At 35.8% G+C, this 24397-nt stretch overlaps 2 protein-coding genes across 2 annotated transcripts in view; both read left to right on the forward strand.

Moving 5' to 3' along the window:
* LOC117323813 (BTB/POZ domain-containing protein 6-like) overlaps positions 1-12360 on the forward strand; it is a 29795-nt gene extending 17435 nt beyond the window's left edge. The window contains exon 2 of the mRNA XM_033879276.1: positions 10365-12360. Coding sequence (XP_033735167.1) covers positions 10365-11388 — 1024 coding nt within the window. The 3' untranslated portion in view covers positions 11389-12360. The remainder of the gene's footprint in view (positions 1-10364) is intronic.
* LOC117323815 (neuroglobin-like) overlaps positions 7530-24397 on the forward strand; it is a 47887-nt gene continuing 31019 nt past the window's right edge. Inside the window, exon 1 of the mRNA XM_033879277.1 lies at positions 7530-7644. Within this exon, the coding sequence (XP_033735168.1) occupies positions 7633-7644 (12 nt within the window). The 5' untranslated portion in view covers positions 7530-7632. The remainder of the gene's footprint in view (positions 7645-24397) is intronic.

Genomic DNA, 24397 nt, shown 5'->3' on the forward strand with positions numbered 1-24397 from the left:
AAAAAAGATTGATTCTGTCTTTGGGATAGAAATATAAAATTTCAAATAGGTTTCAAAAAAAAAAAAAAAAAAAAAAATTGTGTTGGGAATTGTGTCATTTTAGGGCAAATATTTATATTTTGCATCTTTAAAAAAGTTTTTTGAATTTGTTACCATGGCATTAAAAGGTCTGAAAAACATGGAAAAATAGGTTTACTAATCTTTCACAGCCGTATTAAAATTTCAAATGCTTTATAAATTACAAATATATATACTTTAGTATATGTAACATGTAGGGTTAACTAGCTATGTTTACATATCCAAAACATTTGCCTCATTTTTCAGAATTGTATATTTTTATTGTACACTGCTAAAAATAAATAAATAAATAAATAAAAATTCAAAACTTGTTTAACACCGAACTTATCATATTAGATGGATCTGCTCATTTTAAAGGTGGTTTTATAAGCATAATGTTAAATAAATCAGTATTAATCGAAAAATTGTAACAAACCAAAAACAACTTATTTGGCATCTCACGATACGTATAGACTGAATTCCGGTTTATTTCACCTGATCTATTACCCCGTATCCATGGAACAACCTGGTTAAGGAAGTGTCATTAAAAAAAAATATAAAAAAAGTGAAATTTTTTTCAATTTATATATAGACCATATATAGAAATATAAATATACTCTTCATCCCGGTCCCTCGCTCAACATGGCGATCTATGCAGACATCATGTAGAACTATTTCCGAGGTGTGCTCCGTAAATCGCACACTTCTGTTGTTACTTATTTAAAGTTAACTTTGGCTTGTATAAAGGAAGGTTTTTATAACATTTTAGATGTATAGTAATTATTTAAAACCTGTATTTTTACCACGTATTTCCCGCACTATTTCGCGGAAGGAATCGTCTAGACGTAGCGATTTGGTTGTAGTAAAAATGAGCGTTGACCCTGAACTTTTGGGTCACGTCTTCCATGGCGATTTTCCTCATATTATGAGGAATTGTCCCACTCATCTGATAGGCAGCCGCATCACAAATCTCTGATACAGCCGAGGTTTGATGAAGGGTACCGGAATCGACCGAGGTTAGCCGAATGGAATTATCCTCATCTGATGAGGAAGTCCTCACGAGATGAGGACCTAAGTCTATAAAAGGGCGACATGCCATGCATTTCGTCAGTTCTGGCCTGTTGGCATTGGATGAACATCGATCCAAACTCATATCGCAATCGGAATAGATGCAATGTTAGTACGTGCGTACTTATCACACAGCGGATTATATTGTTTTGCAGTCAGATAATACTTATGTATTGGAATAATAGTGTTTAAGTCTATATAGAGTACATACTCTATATAATATAAATAATATATTCATTGAGATAATCTGTGGATCTTTTTACTGGTACACAAACCTAAAAGTTGGTGGCCTACAAGAGTGTATACTCTATATGGAAGAGGTGTGGTACTGGTGTAATTATTTTACAGGTTATTATATTGTGTGGCTGAATTACTATTAATTACTATCTTAATAGTAATAGTTATTTAGGATTTTTACTGGTATACATACCTAAAAGTTGATTGCCTGCAAGAGAGTGGAGACTCTTTGTGGAAGAGGTGTTATACTGGTATTTAAAAATCCATTATCTTAATATAATTAAAACTCACTGAGTTATTTGACTGGATTCGCTGTCTGATGATAAAGTCGCAAAGTTTGAGTCTATCCTTATATATATAAATTATACCTATTATTAAAGTATCAGATATTAATGTTGAACTATTTAATTATTGTAATTTGAGTATTTGACTCTTTTATAGATTAAATTATTGGTATACTGAGCTATTAATTTGGTGTTAAGTCTAGAGATATGTCATCAAATTTGAGATATCCAGTATTTTGACTGGCTGTGATCTATATATTAGTCAAGTCGTAAAAAACTCCAGAGTTTCTTATAACAATCTTCCATTTTAATGATGACAGAGAGGGAGTCGTTCAGTAATTAAGTGTGAATTCAAGTTCCTGTGGAAGTAAAGTATTGTCCATTATAATATAATAACCTCTATTTATTCCAATCGTTTATGTGTAAATATCACTTGTTATTGTTATGTTGATGATGATATATAAAATTATAGATTTTCAATTTACTTCTGGACTTTTAGTCATTTTTTTTCATAGTTAGTATTTCGAATACAGCGATTTGAGATGGATACCGACTCTTAGTCAAAATCCGGTAACGATATATTGGATCAGAGATGATCACTTGGTTGTTGGAGGTGGTTTGATACCACGGCAGTCCTGGTCAGACTTGTCCCACACGGAACAGGGTTTCAAGCGTGATATCACTTAATGAAACGAATAGGTGATATTACTTTAGAATCAATACAAACGACTGCTCCCATATAAGACATGTTACACATGATGGAATTGGGGAGCATACAGTTTTCCAACTTTTATAAGTGATATCACCTATTCGAATCAAATTATTGGCGTTTGATTAGCATATCAAGCCATTCTGTTGAACAACAAGCTCGCTATCTAAATTGAACAATCGCTACTAGTCATAAAGTTATGAATGGATTTGATCCCAATTTGGTCAGTAACATCTTTGGGGGAAGAACAATGTTGCATAAATAGTGACTCGGACCCCCAAAGGGCCAAAGGGCGGGGCCCAATAGTGGAAATAGAGATAATTCCTTTAAATCGCTACTGGTAATAAAGTTATGAATATATTTGAACCCAAGGGCTTTCCCCACCCTAAGTAACTTAGTTTCTTTAAACACAATCATGTTGTAAAAACAATCCGTGAGTTCCCCACACTATAACTATATATAGCATTGTTCAAGATTGACAAATAAAGCTACGTATTAACGAATTGAACATGAACATTTTTTGACGTTTGGTCAAATCCAATCCAATCCCTGAAGCCAACCCAATGAAGGTAATATTGATGTATATAATATAATGTATATACATTGTATTTGTCTTTTTCATATTTGTTCATCAGATCTCTCTTCTAATGTTGATGCATCATCTTAGATAATCGAGGGGTTACGATCACATAGCGTAAGTGATCCTAACCCCTAGATCAAGGATGGGTGACCCGTATGTATGGCAAAATTCGAAAAAGATATCGCCAAGAAACAATGGAAAGACAGGCCATTGTTAATAAAACTAAAGAATCTGGAGGATAAAAAAATCTTTATTCAGAAACAAAGATTTTGGGGGATGAAGATGCTTTTAAAAATATAAAGATCAGTAACGATTTGACAAAAGTGGAAAGGGAACAGGAGCAACTATTATGGGAAGTTAAAAAGAAAAGAGATAAGAATACGTCGGGGGAATTCATCTACAAAGTCTGGGGCCCCCATGGGCCTGGAAAGTAATAAAAAAGTACGACAGGAAATTAAGCCGAGCAGAACCCTTCGTATGCTTTTATACCAACGCGGGTAGACTTTTAAACAAATTAGAAGAGCTTAAAATAAAATTATATCTGAAAAAAAAGTTTAGATATAATTGGAATAACAGAGATATATCCCCAAAACAGCAGATTTTTGCCTAGTAGAACTGAACTCTTCAAAGAAGGATTCGATCAATATTTAAATAAAAATTCCTACAAACGCGAGGTAGCAATTTACGAGAAAAAAAGCACAAAGCTACCGAAGTAAATATGAGTACTTTGTATTTTGACCAAACTCAAACTTACTGCAAACGATCGTCCTTTAATTGGTTGTATAAATAAAAGTCCTAATACTGTTAAGCAAAATATGGACAACCTTTATAATCTGATAAATTCCACGTCAACAATGTCTAGTGAAAACCCACATCAACTTATTAAACTGGAATCCATATTCATTAAATAATGACCAGGATGTGAACCAACTGTACTGGATTTAATAATTACTAACGAAGAGGAAATGGTGAAAGATATAGTACACCAAAGCCCACTCGGCCACCGTGATCACTTCGTTCTGAAGTACAAATATGTTATAGTCAAAAACCTGATAAAGATTTATACCGGGGAAATTATAACAAGGGAGACTGTGATTGCATGAAAAAAAATTAGTTGGGACGAGATTCTGAAAGGGGACGTAAACACAATATACAACAACTTTTTTGGAACTGGTTCACACATGTATGGATAAATATATTCCACAAACAAAACAACAGAGGAAGAGAAAAATTGGATGTATTCCTCTAACTAAGGAAGTTATACAGAAAATATATAATAAAAAACCAAAAAAAAACCCAACAAAAACACTGGGCTTGGCTAAGATATATGGAAACAAGATGCGAGGAAAAATATAAGGAATACTGTAAGCTGTGAAATCAAATCAAGTGCTTATTAAGGAAATCTAGACGGGAAATGGAAAAAAATTCACTGCAGAGAATATAAAAGAAAACCCTAAGAAATTCTGGAAATACAGCAACTCAAAAAGAAAAGTGAAAACTGGCATATCACAATTAAAAGACTTGAATGATTGTTTTCAATGGATCATCATGATAACCAAATAAAAATATATAATTGGATGCATTTTATATTTTATGCAGGTGGATATGGTATTATAAACACCAATGCAATAAGACTGCCTTAATTATTTGACACAATGATTGCTGTTGAATGTCTACTGATTGGTCAGAACTCATTCAAAGGTATGTAAGTAAAATTTGACAAAAGGAATATGCCGATTCAACAAAATGACAACTAATTGTAAGTGCTTTCTTATTGACTGAAATATTGTTCAAATTTGATATTTAGATTTATTTTAACAATACAAGTAAACAATATAGCAGCGTTGAGTGGCTTGTGATTGGCCGACATTTAGATTTTGTTGTTCAACACCATTCAACACTCTTAGCTTAATTGAACGAAATAGCCACAGTTATTGGGACACTACATGTACTATATATGCTCAGTATCATTTACAACTAGGAGATAGTTTTTGCAACTTTAGTAACATATCTCCTCTCTGATTTTTAATAGGTATCTTTGTAATTTGATATGTATGATTATGTTTTCCTGTGCAGCATTTCAATGAGAAGAATTTCAAAAGAGGATTTTTTTTGTTCTTCGTTTATTTCAGTGTTTGATTTCACCGAAATATCTTCGTGCATTTGCTTTAAAAGGACCATGGCATGTAGTTTATAAGCAGCAACAATTATTGTTACGTTTCCATAAACAGTTATATGCTTACGCAACTTGTTGAATCCAAACTCCAGTTTGTTCAAATAAAGCTAACCCCGACTCATCTTGAACATCTCACAGATATATGTAAAGTAGAAAACACACCTGAAAGGTTCCTATAAACAATTTCTTTATTCCAGGATGAAACATCTGTTGCGACATTTTAACATTTTGCAAATAAAGTTTCATTACGGGAATATTTTGTCTGGAGTGGAAACATATTAACATTTGTTTCAGTCTTTTTGTTTGAAATAGGTTTCTTATGCAGTATAAACAGAATTAACTGTAAAAATGCTTCCTACTTTTCTAAAAGGGTGTTTTTCTTGTGGTGTGACGTTGATGTGTACTTTTTTTGTTTGTGTGTATTTATTGTATCTGTTTTTCTTCATCTGCTTATTTATCCTTCCATTTGGTTTTTTCAGTTGGACATTCCGTTATTGCCGTCACTTGACTATTGACATAATTGGACAACGTTAAACGAGATCCTCTTCGAGAATATTCCGTTTTCTAAATGTTAATAATCGCTATATGTTAATGTATTTGGTAAACTTAGGAACTTTAGTCAGATACCAAACTTTAGTCAGATACCATACTTTAGGTGGAGACCAAACTTTAGTCAGATACCAAACTTTAGGTGGAGACCAAACTTTAGTCAGATACCAAACTTTAGGTGGAGACCAATTTTTAGTTAACTTAAGGTGAAGACAAAACTTTAGGTGGAGATCAAAGTTTAGGTGGAGACCAAACTTAATTAATGAACAGGACCAACATAAAAACGCTAAAAGAAACTTTGTAAAAAAAAAAGAGCTATAACAATATTTGTCCTCAATGATACTTGACTACAAACACTCTCTCATTGTATACTGTATAAATAGGATCCTCATTACATTGCTTTATGAAATAAATCAACCATCGAAAAGTTGGCATCTTTCAGTACGATTACTATACTAGTGCCAATATACAAACTGATATTATATGCCATGAATCTAAATGCCTAGCTGATAGATTTAAAAAAAAAAAAATTGTTTTGTGAACCTGGCGATGTGTATATATATCAACCTCATTCTGTTCCGTTACGATTACACAGTTGCAGCTTGGTAGGTGTAGCGACCATAGGTAAATGTTTACACTGACTGTGTCATGGTAACCCATCGATGTGAATTAACATATTGATTAAATACGTTGTATCTAGACCAAAACTTATTAATTTTGATTTTGACAACCAAATGAATGCGGAGTAAACAGAGGGAAACCCTAAATTATATGAATAGAACGACTAAATGTGTGTTAACGGTCCGTGATTTCTCTACGTCATACGTCGATTATTGATGTCCTATAAATAGACATGTGTCAGGCGGATACACGTTCTAGGTTGGGTATCTATCATATGCAAACCAGAGTGGCCAGGTAAGTACAGTAGGAAGTAACAGGGTATTTCTATATAAGGGATTTACATACAGGGAACAAATATATAGCCAGCAACTCCAGTAAGGAGGATTACCTAAGTACAAGTCTTTCTAATGTTTATCTATCACAAAGCTTTCCAGTCTTACATATCATTACTTCCTATATGTGTACCATAGTTAGTCGGCTAGGGCCATGCTCACAACCAACCAATCAAAACGCAACTGATATGGTTGGTCGATTACATATCGGAGTGTCCCTAATGTCAACAAAAACTGCAAACACCCCATTTACGATGTATTTATAGGATAAAGTATGCGTAGTTTGTGGATTCCCCTTTTGTTATAAAGGAAATAACCCGGAAGAAAATTAAAGGTCTTATCCTACTTGATACCTGACTTGTTACAGTTTGGTAGTTTCCCAATATTTTATTATTTGATCGAATACCACTTTGAACACTGGTTGTAATCGTTATCAAAGAAGAAAATAATCCTGACAACAAAACATAAGGATTCACCAAGAGCTGCTTTCTATAAACTAAAATCTGATAAATTATGAAATTGATGACGGTCTCTTCCTATCGTGAAGCTGGTAGGAAGTTGCCACATGTGATTTTTGTCTGTTATACAAAAATGTACGTAGATACTGACAATCCATCTCGGAAAGCATTGCTTATTACAAAGTGACAACATAATCTATAATAAATATTCTGCTCTGAACTGAACCTGAAAGATACTAACAACTTGCTACCATTAACGTAACCCTATATCTAACACACTGAACGTAATTTAACGTGTCATTGTGGATATTCCAGAGTAAACACTATGGAGTCCAACTGGCAGGACGACCTTTCATTACTGGAGAGTATGGACTATATGTTGACTAATGAAGTGGACTGTGACATCTCATTTAAGCTTGGAAAGGCGGGGTCAGATGTAGTCCCCGCCCACAAGTTTGTCCTGGCTAGTAGGAGTTCAGTCTTTAGGGCTATGTTGTACGGCCCCCTGGCGGAGAAAAGCTGTACAGTGGATATTCCCGACGTAGAAAGCGGCATCTTCAAATGTTTTCTCCGGTAGGTAATATATTCATGGGAACCCAATTTCGTTTTCTACATCCTAACAAGTGTGATATCGACAGTCAGTCATGAACAAGAGTACGAATACATCATGTGGTGAATCTGTGCACAACCATTCATAGATGAGTGGGTTAATTTCGCGATTTCGATATATTAACTATACGCGTGGGGATATTTTTCGCGACCGATCCACCAATATGTAGTTCGAGATTACGTAAAATGATATCCAAATAATACGCCTGTGGGAAATTTTCGCGATCGAAAGCACTCCGTCTGATTGGTTTAAATTTCCCCCTCGTGTAAATTAACACGTTTACAGTATTCAGAACATTAAGCTGACATCTTTGTCTTAGTAACATTCAATTGATACGTTGAATTGAAAACTCACGAACGATGACGCAAACACAATAAATCATCTCCGTGTTCTCGTGTATCAAGCCCGTAGCATGGGAATTCAGTATCGCATGGCTTTGCGTACATTGGAATGATAAATCAAGCCAAATGAAAAGTCATATGACTATGGCAAGCCAAGTTGTCATTTATTCAAGGAGCAATGTTGATCCAGGATTTTACAAAATTATATAAGATATCGTATATAATTATATAAGATATCTTATAAACTTTATAAGATATCTTACATATTAAATGATATATCTTCTTTTATTTTCTTTATAAGATATCTTATATATATAATATATAAGATATCTCATAAAAGATTTCAATTAATAACTTATTTTCCATTCCAAGATAATAACACCCCTGTTTCCAATACCTACGTATCCCAGTTGATTTCGGTACCTGTTCCCATTATAGCAAGAGAAAATTTCCAAACTGTAGCAGTCGGCAAATTCCATTACCTGTTGGCATGTCCATCACTGTGTGTTTTCGATTATATACAGTTTGGTGGAATAAAAATTTAAGGTGAAAGCAGATTGAGACCCAACCTTTAGGTGGAGATCAGGTTGATCCCAAACTGTAGTGAGAGGCCAACCTTTAGGTGGAGATCAGGTTGATCCCAAACTGTAGTGAGAGGCCAACCTTTAGGTGGAGACCAGGTTGATCCCAAACTGTAGTGAGAGGCCAACCTTTAGGTGGAGATCAGGTTGATCCCAAACTGTAGTGAGAGGCCAACCTTTAGGTGGAGATCAGGTTGATCCCAAACTGTAGGGAGAGGCCAACCTTTAGGTGGAGATCAGGTTGATCCCAAACTGTAGTGAGAGGCCAACCTTTAGGTGGAGATCAGGTTGATCCCAAACTGTAGTGAGAGGCCAACCTTTAGGTGGAGACCAGGTTGATCCCAAACTGTAGTGAGAGGCCAACCTTTAGGTGGAGACCAGGTTTATCCCAAACTGTAGTGAGAGACCAACCTTTAGGTGGAGATCAGGTTGATCCAAAACTGTAGTGAGAGGCCAACCTTTAGGTGGAGACCAGGTTGATCCCAAACTGTAGTGAGAGGCCAATCTTTAGGTGGAGATCAGGTTGATCCCAAACTGTAGTGAGAGGCCAACCTTTAGGTTTAAAACAGATTATAATTGCCATATATTCATGTTTGCTCGAACACGACATCTGCTCCGTGCCTAGCCGATCGTGATCGCGACAGAGGGTTGATTGTGAATGCTCCACGTGCCTTCCAACAAAACGGAAGTTACCTTACAGAGGGAGCAGTCATTCTAGAACTTTTATGTTTTGCCGGTCTCACGATAGTCTCGTTCTTTATAAGATATCTTATAAACTTTTCTTTATAAGATATCTTATATCTTTTATGAGATATCTTATATACTTTATAAGGTATCTCATAAATAAAAGTTTATAAGATATCTTATAAAGATATAAGATATCTAATATATTTGTATGTTTATATATATACTAATATATTTATTGAGATATTTAATATATTATATAAGATATCTTATAAACTTTAAATAAGATATCTTATAAACATATAAGATATCTCATAAACATATAAGATATCTCATAAACATATAAGATATCTTATATAATTTGGTAAAATACTGGATCAACATTGCTCCGCGAATAAATGACAACTTGGCTTGCCATATATGACAGTGATGTGCCTATATGTTCTGACCCCATCAGCAACGTATACATGATGCATTCTTGACATAGTGTCTAAAAGGCGGGCTATTGTCGCAACTGCCAATTGTCGTCAAACTTTTAATATTTGAAAATTTCAAGACACGCTTTCAATTCCAAAATTGATGCCGTCGTATGCAAATGTCGCTCTATATGGCGTAAAGTGAAGTTATCAATGCACCAATTCATTCGGGATATAGATAAGTCATCGAGTTCTACACACGAGGAAATGAATAAAATGAATTTACTAATGATAAATAATGATGAAAAAACTCGCATGTATTTAGTATATTTTATCATTTACATGCACTATTTAGTTGATCAATTAATCTGCACACGAAAACAAGCTATTCCAGTTGTTGAACCCAACAGAGCATACCATGAACTTTACTTATTCGGGTTTTAGGTGAAACAGAAAACGTAAATACATATGTTAAACTCTTTGTATATGTTGTCTGTGGTCGGTTAAGATGCCAAAGCTTTGCAGACAAGCGCTCAATTTTGATAGATTTGCCATCAAAGCTCTGACGTCACCTGTATAGTACCTATTGTAGCATCACTAACATTAATGTGATCTTAACACAATGTTTCCAAAAATCACTTGAAAATATATCCAATTGCAGATATGTGTACACAGACAAATGCACTACAACCTCAGACAACGTAACCGCTCTGATGTATACAGCCCATAAATATAATGTCAGGCGACTGGTCAAGGAATGTGGTCAGTTCATGATGGACAACATGTCGACAGTCAACGTGTGTACCATAATGGAGAACGCCAATTTATTTGACAATCGAGAATTACGTCAGAAATGTTTGGAGTTCATACAAAATCAGTGCACCGAGATCGTGGAATCCAAACTTCTCACAAGTTTAGGCCCAGATTGTCTAGGTGAAGTTCTCAGATCTGAAGAACTTGATGCCAAAGAGGAGGACATCTTTGCTGCTGTTGTGTCGTGGGCTGATTGCCGATGTACTGAGAAGTGTTTAGAAGTGAACGGCTCCAACAGACGACAGGTTCTGGGGGATCTCCTCTACTTAGTCAGGTTTCCGCTGATGAGCGCTGATAACTTTGCCATTATCTCTGAGCAGAATACCGGTCTTTTCACATCAAAAGAGGAAATTGAGTTATTGAGAGGACAAATAACCAATGACTTCTTGAAGACATCATTTTCATCTGAAAAACGTAAACAGAAAACCTACCCTCAGGATGTATGTTACAGATTCCAACAACACGACATTAATCACGGATGGAAATACACGAAGCCAGATGCATTGCAATTCAAGGTGTCAGAAGCTGTAGACATAGTTGGTGTTATACTTTTTGGCAATTCGAGTTCCGCGTACAGGGTTCGTGTAGATATCTTAGAACTCGGCCAAATGACTGACACTACTGGGACATTGACGTCAACAGAGAAAAGTTTTCAGGTACTGTTCAACAAAACTGTTGCTATCAAACCTGATACATATTATACGCTGAAAGCAGATCTACAAAATGGCCCTCCGGGTTACAGAGGTAGGAACGGAAGGACAAGTGTAAAGTGTAATTCTACAGTGTTTACATTCCAAACCGCACCATCACCTAACAATGGTACGTCTAACTGTCAAGGACAATTATACGGTATCATTTTCAGAAAAAAATGATACTATACAGTTGATTGTTTATGACACATCAGAGAATGTCGACAATAAATCAAGACCGTAATTCAAACTCAAGATCGTCAAGCCTAGGGCAAAATATAAACAGATACAGATTTGCATGGAGCTCCTTGAATAAGTATAAGGAGATTAAGACTTGGCGTTCGGGAGAGAAAGCGTCTGCTATTTCGACAACGATCACCGTGCAGATCTAAGTTGAATTCGGGATTATTAGTGACATTCTCAAAATGAGAACTTTGGCGGAGACAACGGAACTATGCGGCATATCAACAAGCATCAAACACGTCTTACTTCATATCGCAAGAAAATAGAACATTTCCAAATGAGAGCATGCGGTCGACTATGAAAAATTATTTTTTCGTATGTAGGTATCCTATGTTTGCTTGATAGGTTGAAAGACCGATAAACAGGATACTAATATTACAATGACGATACCGGATAAATGATCACTGATCAAAAGGGTATTGACGTTACTGAAGTTTTGGTACATTTTAACAAATGTTCACTCCAGACCCCGGTTTCGTCAAAGTACTATAACTTAAGGCAAGTCATATGCTTGAAATGCTCCTGAGAAGTCAACAATGATTTCTTATTGAAAAGTCTTATATTAAGAAATATTGACATACAGCGATCGAAGGGAAGTAAGTCTTGAATCATATGTAAATTGGACTCGCTCAAATAACATGGATCATAGGGGCTATTTAACACAGACATGAAAACCTAACTATTAGTCTGATTACAATTGATAAGATGAGGCATAGAATGAACTAAACATATTTACACAGAGACAGAAGGAAAGGTACAGAATGGTGCATTTCTGAAGAAAAGGCGTATTGTGACGAATTCTGACAATTAAATCTAGGTCCAAAATCAAGGAAAGGTTACTGAGATTTAAATCTAGGCCATGTCCAAAAACAAAGATTTCTGACATGTAAATCTATATAAAAATTCAAAAACAATAATAAAACAAAGATTTCTGACATGTAAATCTATGTAAAAATTCAAAAACAATAATTATTACTGACATGTAAGTGTCGTCGGTCAAGTCCAAAAATAAAGATTTCTGACTTGTAAATCTATGTCCGTTTCTAAAAACAATAATTAGATCTATTACTAACATGTAAGTGTCGGTGAAGTCCAAAAGTAAAGAAAGATTTCTGACTTGTAAATGTAAGCCATGACCAAAAACAAGGAAAGATTACTGACGTGTAAGTCAAGGTCAAGTCCTAAAAATATATGAGTCAAGTCCTAAAAAATAAATAAATGTAGACATGCAGATCTAGGTTAACTCTAGAAATATAGATCAAGTCTAACAACAAAGAGAGGGTAAATCTACGTTAATTCTTAAACCAAAGACAGAAATCTGACTTATAAATGTAGGTCAAGTTCAAAAACAAAGATTTCTTACATGTTAATCTAGGTCAAGTCCAAGAACAAAGATTAGTGACATGTAATTATAGGGCAAGTCTAAAAAAGGGGAATAAAGATAAAAATTATATATATATAAACACGCACAAAAAGAGAGAAAACTGACATGCAAAACAGAATCGTTATATTTGCTTTTTGTTTGTTTTAGGGGTTTACCCTCCTCGTAACAGGTAGGGTCATATGAGAAACTCTTTCCTCAATGAATTTGTATGCATATTATTTTATATAATGACAACATATTTAGATATATTCCCGTATGTTTAATTCTCATGCTAAATTATCAACTTCTATATAAAAGTGAGCCTGAATTTTAAATGAAATACACATGTATATATAATAATACAAAAGTTCACCCGGATTGTACCCTACGTTATTAATTTCTTATGTTTGTTTTAAACTCTGTTCTGGACAATCAAAACATAATGATTCTTCTGGAGATTAACTTATTGACAGAAATTATTTGAGGACAGGTAGTAGAGAAAAGTCTGGTTGTTGTTGAATACACCCATGTTAGTTTGTATACCACGTTAAGTAGGAACTTCACAAGCTAATAATGTTACCTTAGCGGTTTGTCACTTGACGCAATAAACTTTATTACATCTGAAATGTTGGTCACGTTCTCTGGGTCGTACACCCGGCTGTACAGTGGTAACAAATGTCCTACTTTTTATACCCACAATAAATAAAGGCATAATAACACTGACAACTCATTGTTGTTTCTAAGGCCGTGTTATGGTCATACTTGGGTTTTTTGTCAATGGTTGTTTGCTCGATGAACTAGGGGATATGAAATGTATATTTCATGTTTGTACAATAAATATAAAGTTGATGTGAAGTACTTGTGTGTAATAAGCTATGATAAATTGTCCTCCTAGATCGGGGTAGTCTTGGCTTACCAGTCCACCGAGGTGGCTATCTGACATCGCCAGGGTAGTACGGCGAGTATTTACCAAATACTTATATACCTGACTGTAGAAGAATCATGTCCGACATAAATTCTTTGGTTAAAATACAATAAAAATCCAATAAATATTCAAGTTAAATATATTTTTTGTTGTAAATAATTATTCTATTATAAATATGATTAAACCATATCTTATTTAGATAATAAAGGAGAGGTGCCAGTTTGGGCCATTCTGTGGCCAATCAGTGATAAGGTTTGTAGGAAGATACTTTAGGATCAGCTGCATATGGTTTTCTATTTAAAACATTAGATTTTTCTTGGGCTCATAGAAATTTTAGGAGTCAAAGGTCACAAAATGCAAAATGTAAATTTCATTGATCGGGCTGATACAAATTCAATATTGGAGAAAACGTGATGTTTGTGAAGTTTCGGTTAAATAGGTTACAGGTTCCGAAACATAAGTTGTCGAAAATGTAAAAAAAAAAAAGGAACAATAAGTAGGTTATTTTACGTTTGGTTGCAAATACTAAAGAAAAATGATCAAGACTCTTTTATAAATCACCCAGTAGTAACATTTCAAAAATAATCCTCCCAGCATTGGGATGAAAATATATGTTTTGTAAGTTGGTGATCATTCAGAGCCCTTGTGGTCTAATGACGTGGGGCCAAAAGTGGTCACCTAGTGCATTTTCTGATTAAATAAACTTCATTCGTGAAACCACAAGTCTAACTTTAATCAATCAAGGAGTAATGACTTTTTGTTTTTTTTAATTTTTACAACTTGGATCTTGGTAGTAAGATGACCTATTTGCCCATTGTTAAGAATAAGATCATGCTGTTGTCGTTCAAGTCCATATTCTTAAAAAAGGCCTTAACAGATATCTGACCATATATAAACAAGCTAAATAGACCTATTGGTGTAAACTGCAGCCCCAAGGTTTGTGGGGGTCCTTTCTGGGCCCCCCTCACAACCCTTCCCACCCCGACCCCATCCCTATCTAGTAAGCAAGGTGTGCCATATGATAGGTTAGATTCTGCTCTCATCTACACAGGGTATATTTGCTACCTTTGGTCAAAATTGGACTAACGGTATTATGAATTGAGCAGTCACGAACGTAAAATTAAGTCACTTTGACATATAATGTACTTTTTTCATATTTTTGTCAACTTTTGGTTTCTAAACCTGATACCTTATCTAGCAGAAACTTCAAAAAATCAGTTTTACTTCAATATTGAATTTGTATCAGCTCGAACAATGAAACACGCATTTTACCTTTTTGACCTTTGACCCATGAAATTTCTAGGAGCCTAGAAATAATCTGATGTTTTGAATAGCATATCATATGCATTTGACCTTAAAGTATCTTCCTGCAAAATATTAGCCTTATCATTGATTGGCCAAAGATAGGCCCGAATTGGCATCCCTCCTTTTGCTTTGTATACAGTCTATGATTACAACCAACTTCCCTGGCCAAGGATGTTCAATACGATACTCTCCATTGGCTTGCGAAGTTGCTTTTCAACATAGACAGACCATTGTGTCTCATCTGTTCAAATGCTGCTCACAGTTTGTTGATTTTAAGCTAGACTTTTGTTTACAAAATATATTTACAAGTTTATATAAACCATCTATATGTGTGTCTCTAATTTCGGTCATTGTACAAATGAATAGAGAGATGTGTCTACCTGTAGGTCTACAAATTCTTGCATACTCGTTACCGTTTTCCCTTCTATCGGTCTGGCTTTAGACAAGGCGATTGTCATTTAGTGTGAAGACTTTGTTTCTAATCGTTAGCAGAGTTGTTATTAATGGGGATATCTCATTGTCAAATGTTAAGGCTGTGGTTCGACAGGAGTCCATTGTCGGACTCTCTTATTCATCGTCAATGTAAATTGTACAATGAAAGTCAAGACGTACAAGTTAACCTCTAGTGATACCTCACTCTACCTTACTATTAGTATCCCTTAATTAGAGCCGAAATTTTAAATAGTGACCTTAACAAAAAATTCACAACGGGTTGCAAACATGGCTTGACTCAGTAAATTTCACCCCAACTTAAACCGAAACCTTACTAACCACAAATCCCACTTCTTAACCGAAAAAATGATGATTAACCGAAACCCTAATTAGCCGAATATCCAATTCTTAATTAAAAAAAAAAACAAAACAAAAAAAACAACAAACTAATCAACATCAACTCCATTTCTTAACAGAAAAACAAACTAATAAATAACTGACACCCTACTTATTAACTGAAACCCTACGAAATAACTGAAACCATTTTCATTAACAAAATCCCTAACACTAACTAAACCCTACACAATAACTGAAACCCTACTCATTAACCGAAGCCCTGATAATAACTAAAACCCTACACATGTACCAAGACCGCACTAAATAACAAAAACCATATTCATTTACCGAAACTTATACTTTATTTCATATAAAGTTATTCAGTAGGATTTTGGTTGATGAGAAAGGTTTAAGATATTTAGGTAGGTCTCGGTTAATAATTAGGCTTTCAGATATTTAGTAGGGTACCGGTAAATGAGAAGAGTTTAATATGTTAAATAGGATTTCCTTTACTGAGTAGGGTTTCAGTAATTCTGTAGGGTTTTGGTTCATGAGTAGGGTTTCAGATATTAAGTAGCACATCCCCTTGTACAATAGTTTATACTAGACGGTAAGAAGTTAACCCCCTTGTACAATGGTTTATACTAGACAGTAAGAAGTAAATCCCCTTGTACAATGGTTTATACTAGACGGTAAGAAGTTAACCCCTTGTACAATGGTTTATACTAGACAGTAAGAAGTATACCCCCTCTTACAATAGTTTATACTAGACGGTAAGAAGTATACCCCCTTGTACAATGGTTTATTATAGACGGTAAGAAGTATACCCCCTCTTACAATAGTTTATACTCGACGGTAAGAAGTATACCCCGTCTTACAATAGTATATACTAGACGGTAAGAAGTACACCCCCTTGTACAATAGTATATACTAGACGTTAAGAAGTACACACCCTTGTACAATAGTTTATACTAGACGGTAAGAAGTACACACCCTTGTACAATACTTTATACTAGACGGTGAGAAGTAAACCCCCTTGTACAATAGTTTATACTAGACGGTGAGAAGTATACCTCCTTGTACAATAGTTTATACTAGACGGTAAGAAGTATACCCCCTCGTACAATAGTTTATACTAGACGGTAAGAAGTATACCCCCTTGTACAATAGTTTATACTAGACGGTGAGAGGTACACCCACTTGTACAATAGTTTATACTAGACGGTAAGAAGTACACCCCCTTGTACAATAGTTTATACGAGACGGTAAGAAGTATACCCCCTCTTACAATAGTTTATACTAGACGGTAAGATGTTAACCCCTTGTACAATAGTTTATACTAGACGGTAGGATGTTAACCCCTTGTACAATAGTTTATACTAGACGGTAAGATGTTAACCCCTTGTACAATAGTTTATACTAGACGGTAAGATGTTAACCCCTTGTACAATAGTTTATACTAGACGGTAGGAAGTTAACCCCGTTGCACAATGGTTTATACTAGACGGTAAGAAGTATACCCCCTTGTACAATGGTTTATACTAGACGATAAGAAGTATACCCCCTTGTACAATAGTTTATACTAGACGGTGAGAGGTACACCCACTTGTACAATAGTTTATACTAGACGGTAAGAAGTACACCCCCTTGTACAATAGTTTATACTAGACGGTAAGAAGTAAACCCCCTTGTACAATAGTTTATACTAGACGGTAAGATGTTAACCCCTTGTACAATAGTTTATACTAGACGGTGAGAAGTATACCCCCTTGTAAAATAGTTTATACTAGACGGTAAGAAGTTAACCCCCTTGTACAATGGTTTATACTAGACGGTAAGAAGTACACCTCCTTGTACAATGGTTTATACTAGACGGTAAGAAGTATACCCCCTTGTACAATGGTTTATACTAGACGGTAAGAAGTTAACCCCTTGTACAATAGTTTATACTAGACGGTAAGAAGTTAACCCCTTGTACAATGGTTTATACTAGACGGTAAGAAGTAAACCCCCTTGTACAATGGTTTATACTAGACGGTAAGAAGTAAATCCCCTTGTACAATAGTTTATACTAGACGGTAAGAAGTAAACCCCCTTGTACAATGGTTTATACTAGACGGTAATAAGTACACCCCCCTTGTACAATGGTTTATACTGGACGGTAAGAAGTAAACCCCCTTGTACAATGGTTTATACTAGACGGTAAGAAGTACACCTCCTTGTACAATGGTTTATACTAGACGGTAAGAAGTAAACCCCCTTGTACAATGGTTTATACTAGACGGTAAGAAGTTAACCCCTTGTACAATAGTTTATACTAGACGGTAAGAAGTACACCCCCTTGTACAATGGTTTATACTAGACGGTAAGAAGTTAACCCCTTGTACAATAGTTTATACTAGACGGTAAGAAGTTAACCCCTTGTACAATGGCTTATACTAGACGGTAAGAAGTTAACCCCTTGTACAATGGTTTATACTAGACGGTAGGAAGTAAACCCCCTTGTACAATGGTTTATACTAGACGGTAAGAAGTTAACCCCCTTGTACAATGGTTTATACTAGACGGTAATAAGTACACCCCCCTTGTACAATGGTTTATACTAGACGGTAAGAAGTAAACCCCCTCGTACAATGGTTTATACTAGACGGTAAAAAGTAAACCCCCTTGTACAATGGTTTATACTAGACAGTAAGAAGTATACCCCCTTGTACAATGGTTTATTATAGACGGTAAGAAGTATACCCCCTCTTACAATAGTTTATACTCGACGGTAAGAAGTATACCCCGTCTTACAATAGTATATACTAGACGGTAAGAAGTACACCCCCTTGTACAATAGTTTATACTAGACGGTGAGAAGTAAACCCCCTTGTACAATAGTTTATACTAGACGGTAAGAAGTTAACCCCCTTGTACAATGGTTTATACTAGACGGTAAGAAGTACACCTCCTTGTACAATGGTTTATACTAGACGGTAAGAAGTATACCCCCTTGTACAATGGTTTATACTAGACGGTAAGAAGTTAACCCCTTGTACAATGGTTTATACTAGACGGTAAGAAGTAAACCCCCTTGTACAATGGTTTATACTAGACGGTAAGAAGTTAACCCCCTTGTACAATGGTTTATACTAGACGGTAAGAAGTATACCCCCTCTTACAATAGTTTATACTAAACGGTAAGAAGTAAACCCCCTTGTACAGTGGTTTATTCTAGACAGTAAGAAGTATACTCCCTTGTACAATGGTTTATACTAGACGGTAAGAAGTATACCCCCTCTTACAATAGTTTATACTAGACGGTAAGAAGTTAACCCCTTGTACAATAGTTTATACTAGACGGTAAGAAGTAGACCCCCTTGTACAATGGTTTATACTAGACGGTAAGAAGTTAACCCCCTTGTACAATGGTTTATACTAGACGGTAAGAAGTATACCCCCTCTTACAATAGTTTATACTAGACGGTAAGAAGTTTACCCCCTTGTACAATAGTTTATGCTAGACGGTGAGAAGTACACCCACTTTTACAATAGTTTATACTAGACGGTAAGAAGTAAACCCCGTTGTACAATGGTTTATACTAGACGGTAAGAAGTACACCCCCTCTTACAATGGTTTATACTAGACGGTAAGAAGTATACCCCCTTGTACAATAGTTTATACTAGACGGTAAGAAGTAAACCCCCTTGTACAATGGTTTATACTAGACGGTAAGAAGTTAACCCCTTGTACAATGGTTTATACTAGACGGTAAGAAGTACACCCCCTTGTACAATAGTTTATACTAGACGGTAATAAGTACACCCCCTTGTACAATAGTTTATACTAGACGGTGAGAAGTATACCCCCTTGTACAATGGTTTATACAAGACGGTAAGAAGTTAACCCCTTGTACAATGGTTTATACTAGACGGTAAGAAGTACATCCCCTTGTACAATGGTTTATACTAGACGGTGAGAAGTATACCCCCTTGTACAATGGTTTATTATAGACGGTAAGAAGTATACCCCCTCTTACAATAGTTTATACTCGACGGTAAGAAGTATACCCCGTCTTACAATAGTATATACTAGACGGTAAGAAGTACACCCCCTTGTACAATAGTTTATACTAGACGGTGAGAAGTAAACCCCCTTGTACAATAGTTTATACTAGACGGTAAGAAGTTAACCCCCTTGTACAATGGTTTATACTAGACGGTAAGAAGTACACCTCCTTGTACAATGGTTTATACTAGACGGTAAGAAGTATACCCCCTTGTACAATGGTTTATACTAGACGGTAAGAAGTTAACCCCTTGTACAATGGTTTATACTAGACGGTAAGAAGTAAACCCCCTTGTACAGTGGTTTATTCTAGACAGTAAGAAGTATACTCCCTTGTACAATGGTTTATACTAGACGGTAAGAAGTATACCCCCTCTTACAATAGTTTATACTAGACGGTAAGAAGTTAACCCCTTGTACAATAGTTTATACTAGACGGTAAGAAGTAGACCCCCTTGTACAATGGTTTATACTAGACGGTAAGAAGTTAACCCCCTTGTACAATGGTTTATACTAGACGGTAAGAAGTATACCCCCTCTTACAATAGTTTATACTAGACGGTAAGAAGTTTACCCCCTTGTACAATAGTTTATGCTAGACGGTGAGAAGTACACCCACTTTTACAATAGTTTATACTAGACGGTAAGAAGTAAACCCCGTTGTACAATGGTTTATACTAGACGGTAAGAAGTACACCCCCTCTTACAATGGTTTATACTAGACAGTAAGAAGTATACCCCCTTGTACAATAGTTTATACTAGACGGTAAGAAGTAAACCCCCTTGTACAATGGTTTATACTAGACGGTAAGAAGTTAACCCCTTGTACAATGGTTTATACTAGACGGTAAGAAGTACACCCCCTTGTACAATAGTTTATACTAGACGGTAATAAGTACACCCCCTTGTACAATAGTTTATACTAGACGGTGAGAAGTATACCCCCTTGTACAATGGTTTATACAAGACGGTAAGAAGTTAACCCCTTGTACAATGGTTTATACTAGACGGTAAGAAGTACATCCCCTTGTACAATGGTTTATACTAGACGGTGAGAAGTATACCCCCTTGTACAATGGTTTATACTAGACGGTAAGAAGTAAACCCCATTGTACAATAGTTTATACTAGACGGTAAGAAGTTAACCCCTTGTACAATAGTTTATACTAGACGGTAAGAAGTACACCCCCTTGTACAATAGTTTATACTAGACTGTTAGAAGTTAACCCCCTTGTACAATGGTTTATACTAGACGGTAAGAAGTAAACCCCCTCGTACAATGGTTTATACTAGACGGTAAGAAGTTAACCCCCTTGTACAATAGTTTATACTAGACGGTAAGAAGTAAACCCCATTGTACAATAGTTTATACTAGACGGTAAGAAGTTAACCCCTTGTACAATAGTTTATACTAGACGGTAAGAAGTATACCCCCTTGTACAATGGTTTATACTAGACGGTAAGAAGTTAACTCCTTGTAAAATAGTTTATACTAGACGGTAAGAAGTTAACCCCTTGTACAATAGTTTATACTAGACGGTAAGAAGTAAACCCCCTTGTACAATAGTTTATAGTAGACGGTAAGAAGTTAACCCCTTGTACAATAGTTTATACTAGACGGTAAGAAGTTAGCCCCTTGTACAATAGTTTATACTAGACGGTAAGAAGTAAACCCCCTTGTACAATGGTTTATACTAGACGGTAAGAAGTATACCCCCTCTTACAATAGTTTATACTAGACGGTAAGAAGTATACCCCCTTGTACTATGGTTTATACTAGACGGTAAGAAATACACCCCCTTGTACAATGGTTTATACTAGACGGTAAGAAGTACACCCCCTTGTACAATGGTTTATACTAGACGGTAAGAAGTACACCCCCTTGTACAATGGTTTATACTAGAGGGTAAGAAGTTAACTCCTTGTAAAATAGTTTATACTAGACGGTAAGAAGTTAACCCCTTGTACAATAGTTTATACTAGACGGTAAGAAGTAAACCCCATTGTACAATGGTTTATACTAGACGGTAAGAAGTATAAGCCCTCTTACAATAGTTTATACTAGACGGTAAGAAGTTAACCCATTGTACAATAGTTTATACTAGACGGTAAGAAGTAAACCCCATTGTACAATAGTTTATACTAGACGGTAAGAAGTTAACCCCCTTGTACAATGGTTTATATTAGACGGTAAGAAGTACACCCCCTTGTACAATGGTTTATACTAGACGGTAAGAAGTAAACCTCCTCGTACAATGGTTTATACTAGACGGCAAGAAGTTAACCCCTTGTACAATAGTTTATACTAGACGGTAAGAAGTTAACCCCTTGTACAATAGTTTATACTAGATGGTAAGAAGTTAACCCCTTGTACAATAGTTTATACTAAACGGTAAGAAGTACACCCCCTTGTACAATGGTTTATACTAGACGGTAAGAAGTTAACCCCTTGTACAATAGTTTATACTAGACGGTAAGAAGTAAACCCCATTGTACAATAGTTTATACTAGACGGTAAGAAGTTAACCCCTTGTACAATAGTTTTACTAGACGGTAAGAAGTACACCCCCTCTTACAATGGTTTATACTAGACGGTAAGAAGTTAACCCCCTTGTACAATGGTTTATACTAGACGGTAAGAAGTACACCCCCTTGTACAATAGTTTATACTAGACGGTAAGAAGTTAACCCCTTGTACAATAGTTTATACTAGACGGTGAGAAGTACACCCCCTTGTACAATAGTTTATACTAGACGGTGAGAAGTATACCCCCTTGTACAATAGTTTATACTAGACGGTAAGAAGTTTACCCCCTTGTACAATAGTTTATACTAGACGGTGAGAAGTATACCCCCTTGTACAATGGTTTATACTAGACGGTAAGAAGTAAACCCCCTTCTACAAAGGTTTATACTAGACGGTAAGAAGTTAACCCCTTGTACAATGGTTTATACTAGACGGTAAGAAGTATACCCCCTTGTACAATGGTTTATACTAGACGATAAGAAGTATACCCCCTCGTACAATGGTTTATACTAGACGGTAAGAAGTTAACCCCTTGTACAATGGTTTATACTAGACGGTAAGAAGTAAACCCCATTGTACAATAGTTTATACTAGACGGTAAGAAGTTAACCCCTTGTACAATAGTTTTACTAGACGGTAAGAAGTACACCCCCTTGTACAATGGTTTATACTAGACGGTAAGAAGTATACCCCCTTGTACAATAGTTTATACTAGACGGTGAGAAGTATACCCCCTTGTACAATGGTTTATACTAGACGGTAAGAAGTAAACCCCCTTGTACAATGGTTTATACTAGACGGTAAGAAGTTAACCCCTTGTACAATATTTTATACTAGACGGTAAGAAGTTAACCCCTTGTACAATAGTTTATACTAGACGGTAAGAAGTACACCCCCTTGTACAATAGTTTATACTAGACGGTAAGAAGTTAACCCCTTGTACAATGGTTTATACTAGACGGTAAGAAGTTAACCCCTTGTACAATGGTTTATACTAGACGGTAAGAAGTAAACCCCCTCTTACAATGGTTTATACTAGACGGTAAGAAGTTAACCCCCTTGTACAATGGTTTATACTAGACGGTAAGAAGTACACCCCCTTGTACAATAGTTTATACTAGACGGTAAGAAGTTAACCCCTTGTACAATGGTTTATACTAGACGGTAAGAAGTACACCCCCTTGTACAATAGTTTATACTAGACGGTAAGAAGTTAACCCCTTGTACAATGGTTTATACTAGACGGTAAGAAGTTAACCCCCTAGTACAATGGTTTATACTAGACGGTAAGAAGTACACCCCCTTGTACAATGGTTTATACTAGACGGTAAGAAGTACACCCCCTTGTACAATAGTTTATACTAGACGGTAAGAAGTTAACCCCTTGTACAATAGTTTATACTAGACGGTGAGAAGTACACCCCCTTGTACAATAGTTTATACTAGACGGTGAGAAGTATACCCCCTTGTACAATAGTTTATACTACACGGTAAGAAGTTTACCCCCTTGTACAATAGTTTATACTAGACGGTGAGAAGTATACCCCCTTGTACAATGGTTTATACTAGACGGTAAGAAGTAAACCCCCTTCTACAAAGGTTTATACTAGACGGTAAGAAGTTAACCCCTTGTACAATGGTTTATACTAGACGGTAAGAAGTATACCCCCTTGTACAATGGTTTATACTAGACGATAAGAAGTATACCCCCTCGTACAATGGTTTATACTAGACGGTAAGAAGTTAACCCCTTGTACAATGGTTTATACTAGACGGTAAGAAGTAAACCCCATTGTACAATAGTTTATACTAGACGGTAAGAAGTTAACCCCTTGTACAATAGTTTTACTATACGGTAAGAAGTACACCCCCTTGTACAATGGTTTATACTAGACGGTAAGAAGTATACCCCCTTGTACAATAGTTTATACTAGACGGTGAGAAGTATACCCCCTTGTACAATGGTTTATACTAGACGGTAAGAAGTAAACCCCCTTGTACAATGGTTTA

This window comes from Pecten maximus, chromosome 3 (genome assembly GCF_902652985.1).
Source record: "Pecten maximus chromosome 3, xPecMax1.1, whole genome shotgun sequence".
NCBI classification, from domain to species: Eukaryota; Metazoa; Mollusca; class Bivalvia; order Pectinida; family Pectinidae; genus Pecten; species Pecten maximus.